This window comes from Bos javanicus, chromosome 24 (assembly GCF_032452875.1).
Source record: "Bos javanicus breed banteng chromosome 24, ARS-OSU_banteng_1.0, whole genome shotgun sequence".
Lineage (NCBI taxonomy): Eukaryota > Metazoa > Chordata > Mammalia > Artiodactyla > Bovidae > Bos > Bos javanicus.
Window position 1 is genome coordinate 57,422,056 of NC_083891.1, and position 25,100 is coordinate 57,447,155.

Consider the following 25,100-nt stretch of genomic DNA (forward strand, 5'->3'; position numbering starts at 1 on the left):
AGGACATTCTAAGTATGGAGCAAATCATTGCAGTAAATCTCGTTCACATTTACCTGCTGCCACTTTTTAAATGCAAGAGAATTTTTTTCAAGTGCGTTTGAAAAGTTCATTTTATAAATTAGAAAATTTCACAGTAAAGACTGAAAATAAGAGCCCAGAGTTTGGAATTTGGAGCTCTGGATTCTCTTGGGCTCCTCCTCAAGCTGGTAGTGGGACAAGTCTGATGATGTCTGTGAAGAACTTTCTATGATAGGCATTTGCACGTGGGCGTTTTTGTGGTTTTTTTGATAAGGTTGTCGAGGGTGGCGGACGTCATCATCATGTTTCTTCCGGTTCACATCGCGGCCCATCTGGGTATCGGGGGCTGTGACACACATGCCCCTAAAGCAGGACATTGTGTCCGATGGCCTGTTGGACACCCCAGGGTCCAGGCCAGGGCCCCTGACCCTGACTTTAAGACTTATCATGACTCCCAGAGTCTGAAAGGGCACATGTGAGCTTATCCACGTAAATTTTCATTGAGGCCTGTGCAGTAGATGTAGATAGGAAGAAGTACCATGTGTCCAAAATTATAACCAGTAGATAATCCACGAACTTAGATTGTGAAGCAGTGTAATTACTAGGTTGAAAGTTCAGGGCCATTTTTTAAATAAGTAATGTACAAGATGTATTAGTAACTGGCTTCTATACTCTTTGCCAAGACTCAGCTCTCAAGGAGCTCTTTCATTTATTACACTTTATAAATATTCATGAAAATTGGCCCCAACGTTTGTTTACCGACTTCTCTTTAAACTGGGCCAGCTGTGCCCCCAGGCCCTCTGGAATCCCAGATATCCCTTCCCTGGCTGACTGCCTGCTCCCCAAGTCCAAGAGAGGCTCTGTCTCCAGTCTGTTGGGTGATCGATGCCCTGCAGGATGTCTGCCAGCTGAAGATCAGGTGTGTGAGGCCTTGGGCTCACCCATCTCCAAGGCAACAACCATCTGTGGCTCACCTGGGCCTCTGCCTTCAACCCATCCCCACCACTCTCCCAGGTCAGACCCTGGACCTTTCTCTATTTGTAAAGAAACACGTTTTAGAACGTTGACACTCACTCAATAGATGAAAACACTAATTATTTTCTCTCTTCTTAACAGACACGGGACGACTTCCTGGGACAGGTGGACATACCCCTTAGTCATCTCCCGGTAAGAATGGTTGCCTGCTTTATAATGCGTGCAGTGAACAGCAGTTTTTGTCTGCAATTCCGGGGTATTTTCAGGGCAGTATTTCCTCCACACTGTGGAGAAGGCTGAAATGAAACACAGATACTGTGAGCCTGACCCCTTCTAGAAGGTGGTCCTTTCAGGAGGCTAGGAGATCACTTTAATTGTAAAAACAGGTGTCCTTGAACCATCTACAGGTACCTATCAGCGTCGCCAGCTACTTTCTTATCTCATCTTCCTTTGTCACATCATACAAAACAGCTGCCTGCTTCTGCCAAACCCCTTCTCCTTGTCACTGGAATGTCCTTGCTTTGAAGTTCATCCTTCGGCTCTAATCACGTGTGTGTTCCCTTTGTCTGGAATTGTACACGCTGTTTCTCCTGCACTTCATCTGCACAGACTGTGTTTCCGTGACTTTGGTTATGGCTTTCTCGGTTGGCACAGAGACAAAAGAAAAGATGCTATTGGTCCTAAGTGAACTTGTCAGCTGCAAAGACTCTGGTTTCAGAAACGATACTGGGTCAGCACGTGTGCTGTTGCTAGTAAGCCTCTGCTCAAATGTGTAGCAAAAGGACGGGGGCTGTTGACCGTGACTGAGCTGAAGGGTGACTCCCGCGTGTTCCAGTACCTATCGAATGGGGGCCCAGGCCTCCCTGGCGAAAGGTAAATGGCCTCATGCTCCGGCTCTCTTCCCCCTGCCACGGGGCATCATGAAGCTCAGTAGCACCTCCTCATTGTGCCCAGTCGTGTCTCACTCTCTGAGACCCCATGGACTGGAGCCCGCCAGGCTCCTCTGTCCATGGAATTCTCCAGGCAAGAATATGGGATTGGGTAGCCATTCCCTTCTCCAGGGGAATCTTCCCAACCCAGAGATCAAACCTAGGTCTCCTGCATTGCAAGCAGATTCTTTACCATCTGAGCCACCAAGGAAACCCCCACAATAGCAACTAAGAGAGACTAAGTCAAATGTTTCTGCCTTCCAAGGGCATTATTAAAAAATGCTCAATGTGAGCAAATAGCATAAATCGTCTATAAACTAAAGTGGCCCAAACCACCTAGTATGAGCCTGCCGCTGCGTTGAAGCTGCAGCTCTCACCCTCTGTTAGAGACCAAGAAAGGCCGTCTTACCCAGGAAGCTCTTGGAGGTCTGGTGTGAAGGACTGTGACGGCAAGCACTTTACTCCTGTTTACTCAGTGAAGCTATTGGGGATGAAAGGTTTGAAGCTCGTTCCCTTCCCAAAGATTGGAAACAGCAGTAGTGACATTAGAATATCTTTGTTTATTTCTGCATAAAAACCTGAAGCTTCAAGATACTTGCGGAAAGTGGTCATATGCACAAGACGGATTCCGTGAGCCTTCAGAACGCTGATTGTCCTTTTACGGTCCCGCTGAGAGCGTGGGGATATCTCCACCTTGAGCAGAAAGATTGTTCATGTATTTCTACATCAGTGGGTCTTCTCTCCATGCTCTTCAGGCTGAAGCTGTAATCACCTCACATTTTTAGACAGTGTTGGTGGGTTGGCCACTTCTCACATGGGTGTCCCCAACTACCCGTTTCCCTAACGTAAAAACCGCATTACAGGGACTTTCCTGGTGGTCCAGTGGCTGAGACTCCATGCTCCCAAAGCAGGGCACCCAGGTTCAATCCCTGGTCAGGGAACTAGATCCCACATGCCATAAGTAAGACCCAGTACAGCCAAATAAATAAATATCAAAACACACACATACATCATAGTCAAGGCAAATTATGTACTGATATTCTCTTAAGAGGTGCAGCTGGAATTTTTGAACAACCTGCTCCAGCAGTTCCTTGTTTGAGAGAATGGGCATGGGTTGGTTTTGAAAGGTTGAGGGGAGCTCTCAGAGGATAGAAGAGTGTTTCTCTTCAGAGACAAGTCAGGAGAGAGAATGTTTTTACCTTTGGAGTTGGGTGGAGGCAAGAGTGAGCTTTCAGAGAAGGAAAGGCTCCAGGCCAGAATAGAAACCAACCGGTTCAAGAGTGGAGCAGCGAGTGCTCAGAGAGGGCTGAGGCCTTGCGCGTGAGCTGAGCCAGCTGAGTAAGGAGACCGGTGTCGGGTCTCCAGGATGAGCGTGCCCTGCAGCACCGTGTCTCCTCCTTAAGACTGACTGGCTTTGTGGAGCCCAGGACAGTCCTCAGGATGGGTCACACGGGACGCAAAAGGAGAGGCGAAGGTGCATTCTTCATCCTCTAAGCAGAAGTGGAACCCAGCCGGCGTGTTCTCAGTGGACATGGCTTTGACCCCAGGATTTGAGGTGCTCTCAAGTGTATGTTCGATCCTTTGTGTCGGACCCTCATGGGGAAATTGCACAGTTAATGTTGTATGATAACACAGGTGTGAGTATGTGAAATGGATGCTAGCATTTGAATATATTTTGTGGGTAGATAATAGATTCTCTTTTCTTAATAGCTACTTGACCACTGTCAAGGCTATATGGCCTGTGGATTCAGTGATGTTTAATATCAAATTTTAGGTAAAAGAATTTAGGAAAGTTGTCTCACTGGTCATGAGGGATGGTAGTGCAGAGCAGTCCTGTGGTAGTGAGGTGCTGCCTAGGCCTCCTCAGACTCTGAGGAATCAGATTGGGCATCTGGTTATTAATTAATTCCAGACAGCCCCATTCCCTGATAGAGGATTTATTCCTTTCACAGATGTTTGCTGATATAGACATGATTCTAATCTCTGAGGAAAAATCAGTGATGCAAGTTCCTCCCTCACGTGTCTCAGCAGGGCCACCATTGCCATAAACACGTGTTAGTCGAGCATTTGAAATGTGGCTAATGTGACTAAAGAATGGATTTTATCGTTTTATTTCAAGTCATTAAAGTTTACATTTAGAAGCTACATGTGGCAATATGGCACCCTCTTTCAGACCAGATTCCCCCAACTTAGGTGAAAACTGTATGGTTCTGAATTCCGTTTTCCTGAGCTGGTAATTCTGCCTGTTGGAGAGAGCTGGGGGTGGAGGAGTTCTCACACCCAAGTTTTACATGTGCGTACTATCGCTTCTGTCGTGTCCACCTCTTTGCAACCCCATGGACTGCAGCCCCCAACCAGGCTCCTCTGTCCATGGGATAGTCTAGGCAAGAATACTGGAGTGGGTTATGATGGCCTCCTCCAAAGGATCTTCCCAATCTGGGGATCAAACCCATGTCTCTTTCATCTCCTCACTGGCAAGTGAATTCTTTACCACTAGCCAGAATTATCAGTCAGGATTCAGTTTTCCCCCTACCTGAATACAGCTGCTGGTGGATACTGGCATTTGCAGTGTAAAACCGTGCTCTTAAGTCCTTAGGAACGTCTCTCATAAGCTGTCCTCACTCACACCTGTAAATTCCCCTACCTCGAGAAGCCTACCAGGAAAACCAGAGGGTCAGGGCAAGCCTACTTCCAGTTTATTCTGGTTTAGGAGCAGACCCATCTGTAGACACACGAGCCAAGTTATATGCACTTGAGCATCTCAGAGCATTCACAGCAGTGCTCCTCAGCCCATTGCCCACTGTTGGGTCCCCAGATAATTAACTGTGTGTGCTGCTGGGCCTTGGGGACCATTGGGACAGTCCGGCTTGCAGTTCTCCTGCCAGGGAGACAAGCAAAGGAGGCCCCTGGAAACAGAGAGACCAGGCCGGGAGGGCCGTGTGAAGCCGAGATGCACTCTGCGTGTTAAAGCATCAGTACCCCCGTCAGTGACCACAGTGGCCCCAGGAGGCTAGCGTTGGCTCCGTGTTTGCCCTTAAACAGGAAGGAGTAAAGAGACATAATGAGAAGGAAAAGTAGCATCTTTCCCCCCTTTGATTATGAATTCCCCAGTGCTTTATCAAATGCTTCCAGATGAGAGAAAATGATTTTGACTTGTCAGTCATTTTCATTCTTGGCTCTCAGGCCAGTTCTGCCAGTTTTACTTGTGGAAGGGGGGAAAAAAGGATAGGAAATAGACCCAGGGAATTTAAAATGGTAGGGACCTCTGTTTCCTTGGCTTCTGTTCCAAATATGCCACTCATCTTTAATTTTTTTTTTTTCCGTTTTACTTACTATTGAGTGTGCATGCATGCTAAATCACTTTAGTTGTGTCCAGTTCTTTGCAACCCTGTGGACCTTAGCCCCTCCCCCCATGGCATTCTCCAGACAAGAACACTGAAGTGGGTTGCCGTGCTCCCTCCAGGAGATCTTCCAGACCCAGGGATCCAACCAGCATCTCCTGCATTGGCAGGCAGGTTTTTTACCACTAGCACCATCTGGGAAGCCCACTGTTGAGGTTGGGAGTGAGTAAAAGAGAGGAAACAGGGAGAGTAAATGAGGTTAGTCGTCTGACCTTTTATGCGGATCTGAAAATTAAGAAAACATAGATTCCTATTCACAGAAGTCTCCAAATGTCAAGCTTTAAAATATCTGTCAGGAATAGTTGACTTGGAGCCTGGAGATGGGTAGGTTGCCTTGGTAACCTTAATAAGTTAGTAATCCTTTATGGGACTCTTGTTTGTCTCACCTATAAAACAAGAGTATTCATGTAGATGATGCTAGGTTTCCATCCAGCTCTGTGAAAGCACGTCTTCGCTGTCCATGGCACTAGCTGGCATTAGCTGTCCATGGCGCTCACTAAGCAGAGGCACTGCGACCATGACGACGTGTGTGTTGCCTGGGAGACTTGGGCAGCAAGACGCACGTGGTGGAGGTAGAGGCTGTGCTCTCCTGATGTCTGTACTGCAGCTGAAACAAAGCTCCTCTATTTTATTTCTCCAGTGCATCACCAAAAGTGACCTTAGCTATAACTATCCTATTCTGACCTTTTTTTTAAGAAACACTATCATTTTTTACATGTTTATTAAATTCTTTGTGTCATTCCCCAAAAGTTCAGACAATATTTTATGACTTCTCCTTAATAATTACTTAGAGACCAAAATAGCTCCAAGACTTGTATTAACAACAGAATGACATTTCTGGCAGATGTTTGCCATTTACACCTCTGAAACTTGTCTTGATTCTTCTATCTCAGTGTCTTCCCTGTCCTGTCAGCCCTTTCCCATCACCCCTCCCAGATGCAAAATCTCTGTATCTGTGGAAAACACACTGAGGTAGAGAGAGCTGTTTCAAAACACGAATTTCTCTTGTATTAGTCAGGTGCCACTCCAGGCAACCAGGGCTGCCTTGAGTTTATTGCTTTCCTGCAGTGAGGCGGCGTCGGGATGGTAGCACTACTGTTTGTCATCTTAACTGTACTGGAAGGTGACTCAAATGATGAACACCCCTCTTATAATTCCAGCTGGCACCAGGGTAATGGTTCTGTCTCACGTGTACAGAATTCAGTATCATAGAGCTTAGAGGGACTTGAGAGACCATTTGTCCATTCCCTGTATTTTACGGGTGGGGACCCCTGGGCGCACAGAGGTCGGTGACTTGCACAGTGATCTGCAGGCTGACCAGACCAGAGGTCTCCAACATTGATCTGTGGTGCAGTCAGGGGGGCAGAGGGGCTCAGTCTGAGGCTTGGGTGCTTTTAGCCATTGCATCCCTCTTTTGAGTCTAGGGTCCTGATAAGGCCATTCCCTTCCACTTGCCCACAAAGTTATTTTTCACATTTACATATATGTCAAGTAACTGCAGTTCTGTTTAAAGCAATAAATCTTTATAAGGTGAAATTGCTGTGTAACCAAAAGATTTTTTTTGAATGCTCATGGCCTGGGGTAGGCGGTAGAAGCATCTATTTTGGCCACTGGTGCTGTTAGCATCAAGCTGTTTGAGATGGCTTTCTCCCAGCAACACTCTCAGGGAGTCTTCCCTGGGCGTTTCTCCAGGGACTGGGATCCAGCAGGAACTGAATAGTGCCAGGAAGAATCCTGTTGTCAGAGATGACCATCTTGTTCATGCTGGAGAATTTCCATGGAGGTGAATTCTCATCTTCTAATGCCCTGTCTTTATTGCAGAGCACTGCATTGATAGTGTTCACAAGTGACATGAAAATGTAGAATTGGCTGATGATGATAATGGCTGACATTTGTTAAGTGTGTCAGGAACCCTTGTGAGGACTTTTTATGGACCAGCTCAGTTGATCGATTTAATTGTGACAGTTCTATAAGCTCCTGTTACCGTCCCACTCCATGGATGAGGGCACTGAGGCACAGAGAAGTAAAGACTTTGCCCTTGGCCACGTGGCTTTGTAGGTAGCAAAGCCAGAGCACAGACATGGGATGTCTACTTCTTAAGTCTGTGTGGTGTTTGTCATTTAAACTGTGTAGTGTATGGACAGTTCTGTTTTTAGAGTCCCTGTAAGCTCTGACTTGGTGTGTGTGTGTGTCTAACTTCAGAAAAAAGTCTTGAGAATATAGCTGACTTTGCTTAGTGGGGATGGATTTTTGTGGCCTTAGCGGTTTACTGGAGATCAGGTGAATTAATCAGCTACTTCGTGCTTCCTTTGTGCCAGACAGTGCTCTTGGCGCCAAGAATACAGTGGCAGGCAAATCCAAGTCTCTGATCTTACAAGGTAGTATTCTGCAGGTGATAGGATGATAAACTGGTAGATACATAAATAAGCATAAATACATAAAACAGTGGAATTAAATCGGGACAATTGAAGATGAGAAAGGGAGGCTGTGATGGTGACTTAGGATGCGAAGTCTGAGGATGTGACTTGGGATTCTGGACTTGGATGGCAAAATGGAGACCGCTGTGGCCGTCTGAAGTCAGGGATGTCCAGCAGAAGGACCTGTGAGGGAGGGGTTAGACGACATGCATGCAGGACAGATGAGGTCAGGAGGGGTGGTGATGGTTCAGTCGCTCAGTCATGTCTGACTCTGTGACCCCAGGGACTGCACCACAGGCTTCCCTGTCCTTCACCGTCTCCCAGTGGAGTCGGGGGTGAATGCAGAGACTGGTTCCCAATGAGATGAGAGATAGTGAAGTACCAGACCACGTTTAACCTCGTAGGTCCATAAGGAAGAATTTTCAGCTTATTATAAGCAGAATAGGAGGCCATTGAAAGTTTAAAGCAGAGAATGATATAGAAGATAATATTACAAATATAAATGCACACGCATGCCCTTCTGATTTATAATAAATCATTTTGCTGTGGTGTGTCCCTCTTGCTGCAAAGGTATTTTAAATTGTGTTTAATTAAGGAGCCTAGGTATTTGAAGTTTTACTGAATGTAATATTTTTATTTTTTTAATAAAATTATTATATATATTTCAATAAAAATATTAGTTTTATTCCTACTGATAATAGTTGCTATGTTTGAACATACCAGTCACTGTGGATTTACATACATTGACTCACTCAAGCGTCACAACATTATAATAATAAGCATGAACATTTCCATTTTATAGACAAAGAAACTGAAGTTAAAAGAGAGTAAGCAACAGCGTTATTAGCGCTATAACCAGGCTTTGAACCTAGATCTGTCCCTGCTCTTACACACAATTACATCCAACTCAGGCTGCAAGGTATATAAAAGTCTACATAGTAATTCTAGAAAATATTATAACTTGTGGTTTACCCTTACTACATAATTTTTTAATTAGTTTATTTTAATTGGAGGCTAATTACATTACAACATTGTGGTGGTTTCTGCCATACATCAACATGAATCAGCCACAGGTGCACATGTGTCCCCCATTCGGAACCCGCCTCCCGCCTCCCTCCTCACCCCGTCCCCCTGGGTTGTTCCAGAGCACTGGCTTTGAGTGTCCTGCTTCATGCATCGAACTTGCATTGGTCATCTGTTTTACATATCGTAATATACATGTTTCAATGCTATTCTCTCAAATCATCCTACCCTCGCCTTCCCCCACATAGTCAGAAACTCTCTATTCTTTACATCTGTGTCTCTTTTGCTGCCTTTCATATAGGATTGTCGTTACCATCTTTACAAGTTTCATATATGTGTGTTAATATACTATACTGGTGTTTCTCTTTCTGGCTTACTTCACTGTGTATAATAGGCTCCAGTTTCATCCCCCTCGTTGGAACTGACTGGAATGTGTTCTTTTTTATGGCTGAGTGATACCACTGTGTACGTGCACCACGGCCTCATCATCCATCCGTCTGCCAGTGGGCGTCTGGGTTGTCTCCTTGTCCGGCCATTGTAAACAGTGCTGCAGTGAACACTGGGGGATATGTGTCTCTTTCAGTTCTTGTTTCCTCGGTGTGTGTGTGCAGTGTGTATTTCCTCAGCTGTATAGGAGTTCTGTTTCCAGGATTCCAAGGAATCTCCACCTTGTTCTCCATAGTGGCTATCCCAGTTTGCATTCCCACCAACAGTGTAAGAGGGTTCCCTTTTCTCCACATCCTCTCCAGCATTTATTGTCTGTAGACCTTTTGATGACGACCATTCTGACCAGCGTGAGATGATCCTTCATTGTGGTTTTGATTTGCATTTCTCTAATAATGAGCAATGTTGGGCATCTTTTCACGTGTTTGTTAGCCACCTGTATGTCTTCTTTGGAGAAATGCCTGTTTAGTTCTTTGGTCCACATGTTGATTGGGGGGTTTGTTTTTCTGGTATTGAGCTGCTTGTACATTTTGGAGTTTAATCCTTTGTTAGTTGTTTCAGTTGCTATTATTTTCTCCCATTCTGAAGGCTGCCTTTTCACCTTGCTTATAGTTTCCTTTGTTGTGCATAAATTTTTAAGTTTAATTAGATTCCATTTGTTAATTTTTGTTTTTATTTCCATTATTCTGGGAGGTGGGTCATAGAGCATCCTGCTGTGGTTTATGTCAGAGAGTGTTCTGCCTATGTTTTCCTCTTAAGAGTTTTATAGTTTCTGGTCTTATATTTAGATCTTTAACCCATTTCGAGTCTTTGTATATGGCATTAGAAATTTTCTAGTTTCATTCTTTTACACGTGATTGACCAGTTTTCCCAGCACCACTTGTTAAAGAGGTTGTCGTTTCTCCACTGTCTATTTTTGCCTCCTTTGTCAAAGATGAGGTGTTCATAGGAGCGTGGATTTATCTCTGGGCTTTCTATTTTGTTTCATTGATCTATATTTCTCTTTGTGCCAGTACCATACTGTCTTGATGACAGTAGCATTGTCGTACAGTCTGAAGTCAGAAAGCTTGATTCCTCCAGTTCCGTTCTTTCTCAAGGTTACTTTGGCTATTTGAAGTTTTTTGTTTTTCCATACAAATTGTGAAATATTTGTTCTAGTTCTGTGAAAAATACCATTGGTAGCTTGATAGGGATTGCATTGAATCTGTAGATTGCTTTGGGTAGTATACTCATTTTCACTATATTGATTCTTCCGATCCACAAACATGCTACATTCCCCGTCTATTTGTGTCCTCTTTGATTTCTTTCATCAGTGTTTTATAGTTTTCTATATATAGGTCTTTTGTTTCTTTAGGTAAATTTATTCCTAAGTATTTTATTCTTTTCATTACAGTGGTGAATGGGATTGTTTCCTTAATTTCTCTTTCTGTTTTTTCATTGTTGGTGTATAAGAATGCAAGGGATTTCTGTCTATTAATTTTATAACCTGCAACTTCAGTATACTCATTGATTAGCTCTAGTAATTTTCCGGTGGTGTCTTTAGGGTTTTCTATGTAGAGGATCATGTCATCTGCAAACAGTTCTACTTCTGCTTTTCCAATCTGGATTTCTTTTATTTCTTTTTCTTCTCTGATTGCTGTGGCTAGGACTTCCAAAATTATGTTGCATAGTAGTGGTGAGAGTGGGCAGCCTTGCCTTATTCCTGATTTTAGAGGAAATGCTTTCAATTTTTTGCCATTGAGGGTAATGTTTGCTGTGGGTTTGTCATATATGGCTTTTATTATGTTAAGGTATGGTCCTTCTGTGCCTGGTTTCTGGAGACTTTTTATCATAAATGGGTGTTGAATTTTGTCAAAGGCTTTCTCTGCATCTATTGAGATAATCATATGGTTTTTATCTTTCAGTTTGTTAATATGCTATATCACTTTGATTGATTTGTGAATACTGAAGAATCCTTGCATCCCTGGAATAAAGCCCACTTGGTGTATTTTTAAATTAATGAGATAGGAACATTTTTTTTCCTACTTGCTTTGACTTCTGATTTTGTACAACAAAATACTAATTTCTATTTTAAATGAATAAATACCACAATTACATTCATAGCTTCTTGAAATAAGCACCAGCAAAAGGCTGATGGATGATGCTGCCTAGGACAGTCTCTGTGGAGGAGATGCTCTTTCAGTTATCTGAGGCTGAGGACATATTTTAATGTTAAAAGTAAAATAAAATTGCATTCACAGATTGATCTTGCATATTTTCCTGTTAACCTCACTCTTAGATTTCTTGAATCACAAGGGACAGGCAGGCAGGCACCAGTGACCCCTGGTTCTCCAGAGTTAATCAGCAGCATGAGATTGAGGCCTGCACCCAGCAGTTAGAAATTACACTTGGCAGTAACAGCTATAATTTTGTAAATTTGTGGAAGGCTGGGGTTGGCTCCTAAAAAACGGGTGTTGATAGTGACATCTAGCGGGTCTTAAGGAGATAAGTTCTGTGACCTATGAAGTGTGTGATTAATTGTCAGCACTGTCTGAGGAGCCAGCTCTGTCTTTGCCGAGCACATTCTAAAGCATGCAGGTGGGTTCTCGGTAGTCCAGGTGGGTGGACGCGACATACGAGACCCTTGGGAGCACCGAAACTTACTTTTTCTTCCTTTAGACAGAAGACCCAACCATGGAGCGACCCTACACATTTAAGGACTTTCTCCTCCGGCCAAGAAGGTGAGGCTTTTAGGCTGCAAGTCATTCTTTATGCTTTGGCCTTGGTTTTCTCTGAGGAAGATTTCAACATATTAACTGATTACATCTGTTTAAAGCATCATAAATATGAAGTGTCAAACCAAGTCACATCCTTTGTAACAAATTTTTCTTCCATCATGCAGTCATAAATCTCGGGTTAAGGGATTTTTGCGATTGAAAATGGCCTATATGCCCAAAAACGGAGGCCAAGATGAAGAGAACAGTGAGCAGCGGGATGAGATGGAGGTAAGCCAGGCACTCCGGGCCATGGTTTGTTTTCCTTCACTAAGAGCATGTGGATATTTTACATGAAGGTTTTATAATTTAAGGAACTAAATGTTTATAAATATGAAGGAACTTAAATGTGTTGATGAATCTGCATCTTCCACGGATCTACCAATATTTTGCTTTTACCAAAAAAACAAAAAAACAAAAAAGGTAAGCTTTTCATTTTACCTTATAACACAAATCATCGAAGAGGTATCTTTTTATGAACTGCTCTAACCCCTATTCTATTAACAGCCCCACCACTGTGTGAAATTCTCCCCCACATATTTAATTTTCTTATTTCTTTGGACTTTCAGCGCTTAATAAATTCCCTGTAGCACTTGGAATTGCTTCAAAGTGGGTGAATGATGTAGAGGCTGTTCCAAGTCTCTCACTCGCTTGGCCTGCAGGTGAGCGCGTGCATTAGAAACGCTCTCCTCTAGATAGGCCGTTCCGCAGTTAGCTTTCCAGGGGAAGTTTCTTTTGTTCCCTCTTGGCAAGTTAAAATAGAAAACACCACTTTTTAACTTTGCTGTCACATACGTCTACCATGGGTCCTATCGGACCTTCGCAGCACAGGCTCCAGACGGTGCTGCTTCATTAGACACATTCTCGTGTTCCAAGAATGTCCGTTCACGAGACCTCTCTGTGGCCTATTTGCACATCTGTTTGCAGCTGTTGCATATACATGGTGTGTGAATAATGCATTATGGGCAAGTAACTGCACCCACCCCCCCCAAGACCCAGAGGTCATATTTCCAAGCAGTATTTCATGTGCAGGCTTTCGTCTGTCTCTGGGAGAAGGACTGAAGTGGGTGGTAGGTAGTCTTGACTGTTAAGATTTCATAAGCACATCCACACATTTTTATCTCAAATCCAAGGAATTTTTTTTTTTAACACTCCTCCAGCCTTCCAACTGTGAATTAGTTAATTTTCCAGTGACTTTACTAGGGGATGTCAGGAAGGAATACTTAATGCCGAAAATATGTGTTGCAAAAGAGTACCTCTGACTCGGGGACTGTGAAGGCTGCTGACGCGGCGGCAGCAGGTGGGGAATGGCCAAGTAGGAAGAGGCAGCTTCCAGGCTGTTCCTGGCTGCCGTGCGTGCTCGTCCTCCCTAGAGGGGCATCAGGGAGCTCCCCCTCCTCCAGGGGCCACCTTCCCGTGGTCCTCCCTGGGGAGCAAGAGTGCCCCAGGCCTCCTGGTGGCCTGTCCATGGCATCTGCAAGAACGCACGTGCTGTGAGGCTCATCTTCCCAGCTCCCTCCTACCTTCCGGAGGTGTTGAAAAGACGACAGCTGTAGCATGACCCATATGATTGGCATGGCTTTGTGCAGCCCCAGAGGCCATCAGGTCAAAATAACAAACACGAACTACGAAAGAGTGTAATGGGACTTAGGTAACGTGAGGGGCTGCTTGGATCCCTGTCCATGTCACCACCCGCACCACCGTCCTTGGGGAGGGCAGTGCAGTTCGTTGGCCATGGCTCAGAGCATTTTTGTGACTCTCTTCGAATTGACATTTTTTCTGCCTTGTTTTGAGAATTTCTTGAAACATGGCGCACGAAGCCACTGCCGGAGCCCACAGGAGCCAGGACGCAGGGCACGGATGCCCTGGAACCAGCGAACCAGCCTGACGCCCCTCCCTCTCTTCTGCCCCACAGCCCGGGTGGGAAGTCGTTGACTCCAATGACTCGGCTTCTCAGCACCAGGAGGAGCTGCCCCCGCCTCTGCTGCCCCCCGGGTGGGAAGAGAAGGTGGACAACCTGGGCCGCACGTACTACGTCAACCACAACAACCGGACCACCCAGTGGCACCGGCCCAGCCTCATGTGAGTGCCGTCTGTTGTCGCGAGCCGTCCCCACGCTCTGCAGACAGGTGCCCACACAGCAGCCCTGTGCACAAAGCTGGGAAGCGCGTCTTCCTTCAGTGGAAGCCCGTGATTGTGCATTGCGGCGGGAGTCCTCTTGGTGTAGGTAGAGGGTGTGAGAACCTACCAGAACCTATCAGGTTATAAAGAAGCTCTGGCCTCCGTATCATGGTCTCCTGCTGTGAATATGCACTAATTTACTTTGCATGTCATCTTTATGTAGATTTATGAGATGTAAAACCAAGGTCATTTTTCTTAGGTTTAGCTTAATGCATGGTGATTACATCTCTGCTCCCTTCTTCAGTTTCAGCAAACATACTGACTGTACCATTTCCTCTTTAACTTTTTGGAGTTTTATTCCATAATTATTTGATTTAGAAACCCTCTCAAAACTTTTTTTTTCCCCTTTTTGAGAAATTTATAGATCACCCCCGTGATGTCATTAGAAGCAGGTGGGAGGGTTGCTAACTCACAGTTTGTAATGCTCCTCGTTCTAGTCCCTTGCCAGCCTCAGGGACACAGTGAATTGATTATTATTTTGTTCACTGGACAATTTTTGGTTTAATAATAGCAAACACTAATTAAACCTCATGACTGTAAAAAAGGATTTGAAGCAGCTTGCTTTTAGATGATAGTATAGAGCAAGACCTAAAAGTATTAATATACAATAAAAGACAAAAACAAGTACTAAAAATGTAAAAGGAAAAGGCTATCCTAAAAAAGGTGAGCTCCCCGGCAGACAAGACAAGGAAGTAATTATCAGTAAATTGTATAATTTTCAGTATACAGGCAAGTATATCAGGTGAGATAATTTTCTCTTTAACCCAGACTCTGAAGGAAATTTGCTGACGATGGTTTTTGAACAAGTGTTAGCGAGATGATGGATGGTGTTGTCAATAACCCTTTTGTCTTTAGAAGTGGCAACGGTAGTCTGCATAAGACTGGGGGGTGGGAAGGGTTGCCAAGAAGTCTAGTCTAGGTGGTGTTTGATTTAGAGGAAAAGCTTGCAGAACCTGCAACAGTGAAGGCCAGTCCTTCCTAAGCCCCTGAGTGGGTTCTCGTTAATGTCAGGTGCCCGTGGGCAGCTTTGGACCACCTAGCATGAGCACCAGCTCATTGCTGCCGGGACGGCATAGTATCCCAACATCCAGATGATGTCAAACTCTTCTTTGTAATAATTTTTTCCACATAGAAATATAAATGGAAATGGTTTCGTTGGTTTTTTAATTAATTTATTTGTTTTTACTATTTCCCTTTAATCAATGACCAAAGCTGTTAAAACTGTTTTAAGTCATTTGACTATTCTAGTTATTTGTAGTTTAAGAAAAAAAGTAACCACCTTGGACTTGGTTACATGTAGTGATCAAGATTCTTGGTAGCAACACCCTGAGCAAAGTACCTTTATCTACCTTTGTTAAAGATCAGTATCTGAAAATAACACTTTATGGGGACCCTAGTGTCATGTGATCTCTGTTAAAAAAAAAAAAAAAAGTGACCACTAGGAGCTCACAGACTAATAACCAAGATATATAGAGAGAAATGTTCACTGTCATGAATAATTACGCAGACCGAAGTCTCTGTTTGGGGGGTAAGTGGGAACAGTTTACTTTCTCTGCCTCAGAGAGTGGTGAAGCTAATGGAGAAATCCCTAGGGAACACTTCATACGTTTTTTTAAACACACCACCTTCAGTGTCCTGTAGAACTGAACCAAAACAGAAGCTGTAACTTATGTAAATGCTGGCTCCTCAGGAGTCCAGAAACAAATTGGGAAACTGTGGTTCTTCCAAGTTCAGGTTCACGTGTAGTTTAGGGAGATGGCAGTGACGTGATGGTCTGCACAGCCGGCTCACCGGAAGGGACATTTGCAGAGCTCTGGGTGCAACTTACCGGCTGCCTCTTTCCCATCAGGAACGACGTCTAGAAAGCAAGAGAAGACTCAGATGAGGGAAAAGGGTTGGTTTCCATGATAACCTCCTGTTGAACCGTTTGAGAATTTGAGGTTCTTTGTCCTTAACTTGATTTGGCTTGACCAGAGCCCTCAAGCCCTCCAGATGATTTTAAAATGTTGTTTTAATTGAAAAATGATTTTTTTTTCATAAATCAGTTTTCACAGAATCCTATAAGCATTCCAGGGATGGGGGCGGGGGCGGGTATTAACAAGTGTCTTTATTCAAAGGCTATATCTGACCCGAGGAAGTCAGATAATGAAGTGATGGTTGCATTTTACAGAGAATGGTGGCCCTCCTGGGGAGTCTCAGTGCTTACCCAGTTTGCTTACCCAGACTTCAGGCCCTACCAAGTCCTCCTTGGCTCCCTGGTGCCCTCAGGCTGTTCTCACAGGGTCCTGCCCTCCCTGCCTCTTGCCGCCCACGGTCATCAACACAGAGCGTCTGATCACGCGGGCTGCCCTTGAGGACTTTCTCTCCTGAGCCCTGTGGGTCTGCTGCCTCTCAGTCCCCTCCAAAAACACAAAACCAGAATGTGCCCCTTCCCCCAGCAACCTTCAGATGCCAGCCTCCTGTCCCTTCCTCTGGGAGAGCCAGGCCTCTTCTGTCCCAGTCTGTCTGGACAGACAGAAAGCTGGACGCTTTCCCACGAGGACACAGAGCACATAATTCTCTTACTGCCTGTGTGAGCAGGGACTGTGGTTTCCTCTTCACAGATCAACCCCTAGCACCTGACACAAAGTAGGAGCTTTTAACTGAATGAGCGACTGCAGATGAGTCGTTTCTGAAAGTGGTATCAGATGCGTGGTTTAGTGAACTGTCGGGTACTGGATGCAGAGATTAGGACGGAAGGTGACCACGGAACACTCCCCCAGGCCTCTCAGGTCAGATGGTGGCTTTTTAAAACACCTTTAATTTTAGATTTGTCCTTGTCCTATTTAAATGTAAACTATAAACTTTTTACTGTTAAAAGCAGAAGTTCAAAAACATGATGAAGGAATCGTATTAAGATTATAAATGAAGATGAACTTGTGAAACACTCATTTTAACTCTTTTTAGTACTTCTTTCTAAACCACTCTACTTCTCCCATCTTAGCAATCATTTAATCATCTCTTGATGACTCAGGTCATCATTTGTCACTGACAGTCACTGATAGGATGTAAATGATCTGATACACTGATCTTAACTGGCACTGAATTTGATAAATGTATGGTTTTTCTTGTCTTTATTAATTTGTATATTTCCTGTGACAGTCAAATGAAAAATATATATGTGAAATTAATGAATGAAGAAAATTGAAAGAGCCACTCCTTAGGTTTTTTTTCCCTGCCCACAGTAAAATCATGTTTCTGTTTTGTCAGCTCAGACCTATTTTTAAAGTTCATTTTCCCATTAGTGACCATTTAAGCTTCCTGTCAGTTTCGTCAACCCTCTCATTCAATTGCTTAATTAAGGGCCAAAGGCCTCACTTGTATGAATATTTTCATTTCGTCACTAAAGACCATAAAAAAGCCCAGACTTGGAATTTCAGAATCAGAGGTGTCTTTCTTCTTTATGCTTTTTAGTTGTTTCTAGTTCACACTGATTACTAATTATTTGAGCATGTTGGATAAGGAGGATTAACATAATTGACTTTAAACACCCCTTAAAAAAAAAAAAAACCTTTTCAGAATAATAGAATTTTATATACTTCTCAGAGAGAAAATGCAGATACAGTAATATTAAACCTTATTTTCCTCAATGTCTCCGAAATCCCTGTAACAATTCAAGTGTTACAACCCAGAACATGCATGTGCTGTTGACTAAGTGACAACTGATATTTCAAGTGAAGATATAAAATTTTCATACAACTTTTATATATAATGTTTTTAAATAAAGCCATTATAAAGTGAAATTGAATTGAATATACTGTAAAAATCACTGTAGCCATGTAAAATCCTAAAGATAATATTATATTCTCGAACATATCTAAGAGAGTGTTACTTTTTTATCATTCTGTTTTGATAGTTTCATAAATAGTATACTTGTGTGTCCCTTGATTTTAATTAGCTTCTTTGTGGCCTTAATTATGTCATTTTTTTCAGATATAGTTTAATACAGCTATAAAATATGCAAAATAGGTATTTCTGAGAGGTTTTAAGAATTTATGTATCGGTTGTGTACACACAGCAAAACGTCATTTAGATCTTTATTAAGAGTTATTGATTTAATATGGATTAAATAGAAGCCAACCTCTTACTGTCACTTTACCAGTAAAGCTAAAACTTGTGAAGATTTTTGGTGGAACTATTCAGACTCTTAGAAGCTGATGATAAAGAGTCAACTATTTATTTGCAAATAGTGCTGCTTATTGCAGGCTGTTCACTGTTACAGGGCCCAGTAGGCTCTTTTGGGGGAAGATAGCATGTCTGAGACTGCATTAGAATGTCTTAAAACCTGTGTTTTAAGGAGAATCGATAATGAGGGCCTTTGATTAATACTGGATTTCAGTTAATCTGAAATAATGTTTTCAGCTACTGTGAAATATTAATTTGCAACATCATGGTGTCTTATTGAAAGAGTCTGTAAGCATTTTCTCTGAAAAACATTTTGACATTTAAACCTCTACTTTAAAAGCCTCCAAGTAATATTTCTCCCAAAGGAGAATTGCCTGTAATTTACTGCAGAAGTTTTAAAGACGGAATCAGTGCTTTTCAAATCCTAAATTAAGAGTTACATGACAAAAAAAAAAAAAAAAAGACTATGAAGTTACAGTGTTCTTCAGATCCTAGTTGATTTGGGAGGTAATTGCCTGATGTTTGTGTGAATTTTAAAATAGAGTTTAATGGGAGTTTAAAAGTGAGTTTAAAAAGTGTCGTGATTGTGAGGTTCTGTCAAGATGAAAGCCACAGTGGCTGAAAAAGTTCATGTTGAATCTGGAACGTGTCCTCCAGACACCGTACTTACTGGTTGATTGCTGATGACCAAAAGTTGGGGCCTTGTCATTGCTGGACTCCTTGAGGGGTCGCCACTAACTGGCCACGAGTGTGAGCTCGCCTGTCATTCTCCTTCAGAAAGCCTCGCTTCTCATGGGGCAGCTGGATGGAGGACTTTGATTTCTCATCTTTCTTAAACACCATAAAGTACTGCTACAGTATATCCCTGAAAGATACTCAAAAATATTGTGGCAGAGGCATTTAAAAACTGTGTTTATTTCAATGAAGCCGACCTGGAAGTACACTCCAGCTAAGAGATGTTGGCAGGTTCTCCTTTGAGTGGCCAGCTGATTCTCAGGGTTGAACAGGAGAGCACTGACGTCGTGTTCCATGTCGGGCCCTGGGTGAGTGTCGGGCTTGGGTTGAAGGGCCAGGTATTAACACCGGTTCTCTGTCTCGCCCCCTCGCTCCGTGTGCGCCCAGGGACGTGTCGTCCGAGTCCGACAGCAACATCCGGCAGATCAACCAGGAGGCCGCGCATCGCCGCTTCCGCTCGCGCAGACATATCAGCGAGGACCTGGAGCCAGAGCCCAGCGAGGGCGGGGAGGGCCCTGAGGTGCGGCCCCGCCTGCTCACTCCCTGCAGACCCCCGCCTGCTTACCCCCCGACAGCGCCCCCTGTCCGCGGGCTCCAGGGCGGGGAGGGCCGCAAGGTGCGGCCCCGCCTGCTCACCCCTATAGCACCCCCTGTCTGTGGGCTCCCGATGTTGTCTCAGTAAAGGCTGTCTGAAGGAAAAGAGCACAGTCGGCTAGCTAGTTGAGGACCATTGGGGTATTTACTAACTTAGAAAGTGCTTCTAGAGGCCATCTTCGAGCATGCATAATTTACATCACTACGAAAGTGCATGACATTTTTTAGCACTTAATTAATGTATTTTCACTTTATACTTTTATTTTTCCCCATAGTCTAAACATATCTTATTAAACAGCAACATGGTAATCATCTTTGAGCAGTTGATGGAACCCTGCCCTGTAACTTCTTTGGGTACCAAATATAATTTTGAGTAGTTTTGACATGGTGAAATAGGTTATTACCAAGAAAATACAAATTGGGGTGAACATAAATGTTCATAAGTTCACCCTTAAATGCTTATGGCAGATCTCTGGGGAAAATATGTATAAATTGAACAAGAAATTAGTAATTGCCATAACTTCAGTACTGCCTTAACAACTCGGTTTACTTATTGGAAATCCATTCTTATGTTAGGCAGATCATTCACAAAATGTTCCAGTGATCAAAACTGGAAAAGCAAAATGGATGATGCCGTATTAAATTCACGAAAAGTTAATTGATACCAGTGCTTACTAACAGTTTATAGCATCTCTGCTATTTTCATTGTGAATCCTCAATGGTTAGAGTAAAAGAAAATTCATGAAAATGGTAAATTCCTGAGGATATTTTTTAACCCGTGCAGGTAGTATCAAGTCTAGAAGCAAGCCAGTGCTCAGAGAGGTGCTGTTACAAAGAGGTTGAGAGCACAGCCCCTGGAGCCAAGCCTGCTTGGATCACTGTTCCCTGGTACCAGTTACTCCCTCAGCCTCAGTTTCCTCATCTGTTAATCAGGCTGGGAGCCTTATCTTCCTTACGGATGCTGGGAAGACCCTCAGTCAATGTGAACGACAGTTAGGATGGCTGTTACCATGGCGGGGACAAGAGGGTCCCTCGTTCCAGCACTCACCACAGCATCTCTTCCCCGGCAGCCTTGGGAGACCATTTCAGAGGAAGTGAACATGAGCGGAGACTCGCTCAGCCTGGCGCTGCCCCCGCCACCGGCCTCGCCCGTGTCCCGGACGAGCCCCCAGGAGCTGTCCGAGGAGCTGAGCAGAAGGCTGCAGGTCACTCCCGACTCCAACGGCGAGCAGTTTGGGTCTTTGATTGTAAGTCATGGTCTTGTTTGAGAAGTTGAGCGAATATTTATCATTTTTTTTGTTGTTGTCACTTTTCAGAGAATCTTGTTTGTAAATAATGACCAAGGTCTCCTAGCCCCCAAATAATTCTGACATTTTCCAAGTTCCTTCTTCCATGAGAGAAGCAAAACTATACCAAACATAGCCCAAGCAGGTGAAGCGCTTTCTTGATTCATAGATAACTCGTCTATGACTTCTGTATTATTAAACATTAATCTCATAGAATTTCTTTTCCCAGCAAAAGATTCCTGAAACAGTACCTTCATCACAAGTTGGTATTTCTCAGTGGGACCTGAGAGCCATTGGGCCTCCACGTTGATCTCATACATCATACTCTGCATGCTTTATCATTCTCATTTCACAGGTGAAGGCATGATGGTTAAGTGATCCATCCAAGACAGGTTAGGATGGGAGACAGAAGACATCTTGTAAGTCCCAGAGAAAGGCTGTGAAATTGTGACACGGCCACTAGCGTAGCATTTGAACTTGAGTTCTCAGCTGTCAAGCAGATTCATTCTAGACACTTGAGGTGGGGTTAAGCCCCATTGAGAGTCAGCAGAATCAGCCATGAAGACCTGTGTTTGACAACACAAAACTGCAGGAAAAGCCCATAGAAAATTCTTGCTTGTACATAAAATTGAGAAGCAACGCAGTCTCAGTATTTCTCGAGAAACTGAACCAGCAGATGCACTGCAGTAAATGATGGTAGTCCCTCAGCTGAAAATGGCGTCCTAGAAAAATAATCATCATTACAGCCGAATCACATGTAAACGAACAGGAGGGCTGCATAAAATGTAAAAGTTAGTAGGTACTCACAAGACTGTCACTCCTTCAGCTGTGTGTTTTTATTTTAAAAGATACCGTTGGCCCCATCAGGAGTTACAGTGACTACTCAGTTAACGTGCTTTTGTATTAAAATTCTATGAGTATCTTTCAGAAAGAGAAATAACTCTGAGATGTAAATGTAGTACTAAAGGGACAGGGGGAAACAAAGAGTTTGCATACATGGGGTATTTGAACTGATAAAACCGTTGCTGTGGAAACAGCATAAGCATGGAAGTCGTGTATTTAAAACCTTGTAAAAGGGAGTAAGTGCTGCCAGAACCGTAACAATGGTATCCCTTTAGTCTACCAAGTGAAAACCATCATTTCAGTGACTTGTAATAGGGAACTCCTTCATTCTAAGTTCATAAAATATCTTTAAGATGGAAGTATAAGTGACAGAATTATTTTGTGTTGAGTCCAGTTCAACTATTAAGTATTTGGGAAAGGGGAGATTCTTCTCCAGTTTTGCTTGCCAGAATCAGTCTGTATTCAAGGACAATAGCATGAACTTTTACTAAAGAATGAATCCTTCATGCTCACCATGTGGAGAGACTTGAAAAGCCTGCCATGCACCACCACAGAGTCTGTGCCTCACCCCATTTTCCTCACTGGAAAATATTAGAAGTGAGGAGATGCTGCAGACTTGTCCCCTGTGCAGACCTCTTGCTCATTTGACCCCTGACTTGCAGGTGTGACCTGCTGCTGATCTGTGAGTCTGTTTTTTGTAAAGCCATATAGACCTATGCAAACAAGTGAGAGGAACATATTATACATTATCTCTAGATTGTTTTTTAGCTTAACCTCACCTATTTTCCTTCATTCCTGTTCTGAACAACTTCATCTCCATTCAGAAGCTGAAAGTATTAATATCTAGCCCTTCAGAAGAAGCCTAAGATTATATGTGAGTTCCCCTAGAAATAGAATCCAACTGCTTCTTTGTCAGTGATAAGAATAGTCAATGAATGTTTAATAACTATTAGGTTAGTATCGTTTCCTTTATTCCTGTTCCACTGGAATTTACCCAGAGGTTGCTTCTCAAAGCTTCTTTTTCCATCAATGGAGCAGCATTACCTGTGGCATCCCCTTTCATGTTTTGGCCTCTTATTTTTGGCTGTTATCGCTCGAGACACTTGAGAATGACAATGAAAGATACTTGATGACTTAAAGGATTATGTTCATTACTCCAAAACTATGGTGTTTCATCGAATTACCTTCTAATATTAAAGAGCAGTCAGTAGGCTTGAGCGGTCAGTTTTTTAAACCAGGGAAACTGGTTTCTCAGCGTGTGTGTTCCTGATGCTCTGTGCGCTTTCCTCCTGCAGCAGAGAGAGCCGTCCTCCAGGCTGAGGTCCTGCAGTGTCACCGACGCAGTCGCGGAGCAGGCTCACCTCCCGCCGGTAACCCACACTCATTTCCAGCCACCAGTTGGCTCTCTCGGCTTTTATTTAAAATCATCTGAGCTACCAAGGAAGAGTTTTTCCTGTGCAAAATCTACTTACCATACACATGAGACATTAAAATGTCCTAGCAGATTGCCCAGGGAGAGTGGATTTCCAATATAGAGAGTTGCCACTGCCACCAAAGTCTCTGAAATGCTAAAAACTCCGTTGCTTTGCTTGTCCATCCAAGTGAATGCCAATTCTGATATGCCTACTTGATCTAAACATTAGCAGTTCCTTTTTAAAAACTTAATTTGGTCCCCAAAGCTGTATTCAAGTGACCTGTATCTCCAGAACATAGGAAAAACTCTTCTGGGTGGGCAGAAAGGAGCCCTTTCCATTACTAACAGGCTTAACTCTTAACCCACTGAGCTTCTGTAGCTTCTCTTTAAAGACAGCTCCCTTGACTCAAGACCTGGCTATAATTTGTTTCCACTTTCCCACTAGTTTTCATAGCTAGCAGCAAATATGGACATGTAAAGGGTGTTAATAATTATATAGGACTTAAAATGAATGTTCTGATTGGGAGGCAGACCAGAACTGCCTGGGGAGGTATTAGTATACACGTTAAAAATGAATTTTATGTAAATTTGTTTCTTGTTTTGGAGGAGAAAATGTTATGTGCTTTTAGCATGCTCAACTTAATGTTTGACCTTGACCAGTTTTTATTATTATGGCAAATCCTTGATCATCATCAGCACTAATACTTACTGCATCTGAAATTGAAGGGAAAGAAAGATTGCACTTAACAGTTTTTGCAATCATGGCATCTTCCCTGTTGTATACATTTCTGCTCAACTTCACAGGATGTGTTTTGCCTAGATTTTAAGTCTTTTATGTTTACAGAATGAATTAATAAATACATTAGTCAACTGATGAACAGATTAGATTCAGTTGTGGCCTACATGGAAAGGGCTGGTAGGTCAGAAGCTTGACAAGAGTATCCTTTCTGGGATGCAGCGCAGGCCTCCCCCCAAAACGGAACAATCAGCTGTGGTGGGCCAGTGGGATTCTCTTCAGATGATTCTGTGATTGTCCTTGATGAATTAATGGCGCTTTCTTTCCTTTTAAAAAATCACTGTCAGTTGTATTGGCCAAAAGAGCCATTGATTCTTCCCTTTTTCTTTGTGCTCTATGAAACTGTGAACTCACTGATCACCAGCGGCCTCTTGAATTTTGAGTTTGGCAGATTCTTTAAATTAGCAGATTTAAGAATCTGCTAATTGTTTAACAGTGGGGGCACGATTGTGGTGCTTTCTTTATTTTTTCATAAGATATCTCACATTGTTGAGGTTGTCAGTTCATCGTTTACCCAGATCAGGGCTGCAGCCTGAGCCTTCTCTGGGTGGGCGGGTGACCCTGTTCCTCGCTTCCTTCTGGTCATCAGTGGTCGCTCCACTCTGCTTGTCCCGGGTGGATTGCAGAGGTTCTGATTCGTGTCACCTGCCTTGCTAGCTGCACCAGCTCTGATCGCTGATTCAGTAAGCAGTGGGCGGCCTCCCAGAATGCATTTCACTGATGTAAATTATCATTTAACAGCCCAGTGCCCCAGCTGGGAGAGCACGTTCATCAACTGTCACTGGTGGTGAGGCGCCAACGGTAATGACAACCTCGTTCAGACATTCTTGGCAAAACTGTGGGTCGGTTTTAATATTTGGGTAATGGTAAACATACAGTTTTTTCTCTTTGTTTTGATAAGAGCAGCTTCTGATGTGCCACGGAGCTGCACATTTCTTATTTTAATAAAACCTCACTTTCACATTCCTTGAAGGTACTGGGTAAAACGAATTAGTCCCATGTAGTTCTAAGAGCTGTCAAGCTTTAAGTTTTCATCTGAACCTTTTAGAATCTGTTTCTGCCTTTTAGTGTTTGTACTCCTGATAAGTTTCCCCCATGTGTCTAGAAGACATGGGTAAAATATTTTG

The 25,100-nt window shown here is 43.3% G+C and overlaps 1 protein-coding gene across 17 annotated transcripts in view; it reads left to right on the top strand.

The window, feature by feature from the left end:
• The window catches only part of NEDD4L (NEDD4 like E3 ubiquitin protein ligase), a 381,755-nt gene that overhangs the window by 290,878 nt on the left and 65,777 nt on the right, over nucleotides 1–25,100 (top strand). For 9 of the 17 annotated variants that reach the window (XM_061400319.1, XM_061400324.1, XM_061400325.1 and 6 more), the window contains 7 exons: nucleotides 1,135–1,185; nucleotides 11,866–11,927; nucleotides 12,089–12,191; nucleotides 13,876–14,042; nucleotides 19,428–19,560; nucleotides 20,705–20,881; nucleotides 23,059–23,133. In XM_061400319.1, the coding sequence (XP_061256303.1) occupies nucleotides 1,135–1,185; nucleotides 11,866–11,927; nucleotides 12,089–12,191; nucleotides 13,876–14,042; nucleotides 19,428–19,560; nucleotides 20,705–20,881; nucleotides 23,059–23,133 (768 nt within the window). Of the gene's footprint in view, nucleotides 1–1,134; nucleotides 1,186–11,865; nucleotides 11,928–12,088; nucleotides 12,192–13,875; nucleotides 14,043–19,427; nucleotides 19,561–20,704; nucleotides 20,882–23,058; nucleotides 23,134–24,714; nucleotides 24,775–25,100 lie in introns of all 17 variants that reach the window. The other 8 variants (XM_061400317.1, XM_061400318.1, XM_061400322.1 and 5 more) reach the window with 1 other exon arrangement.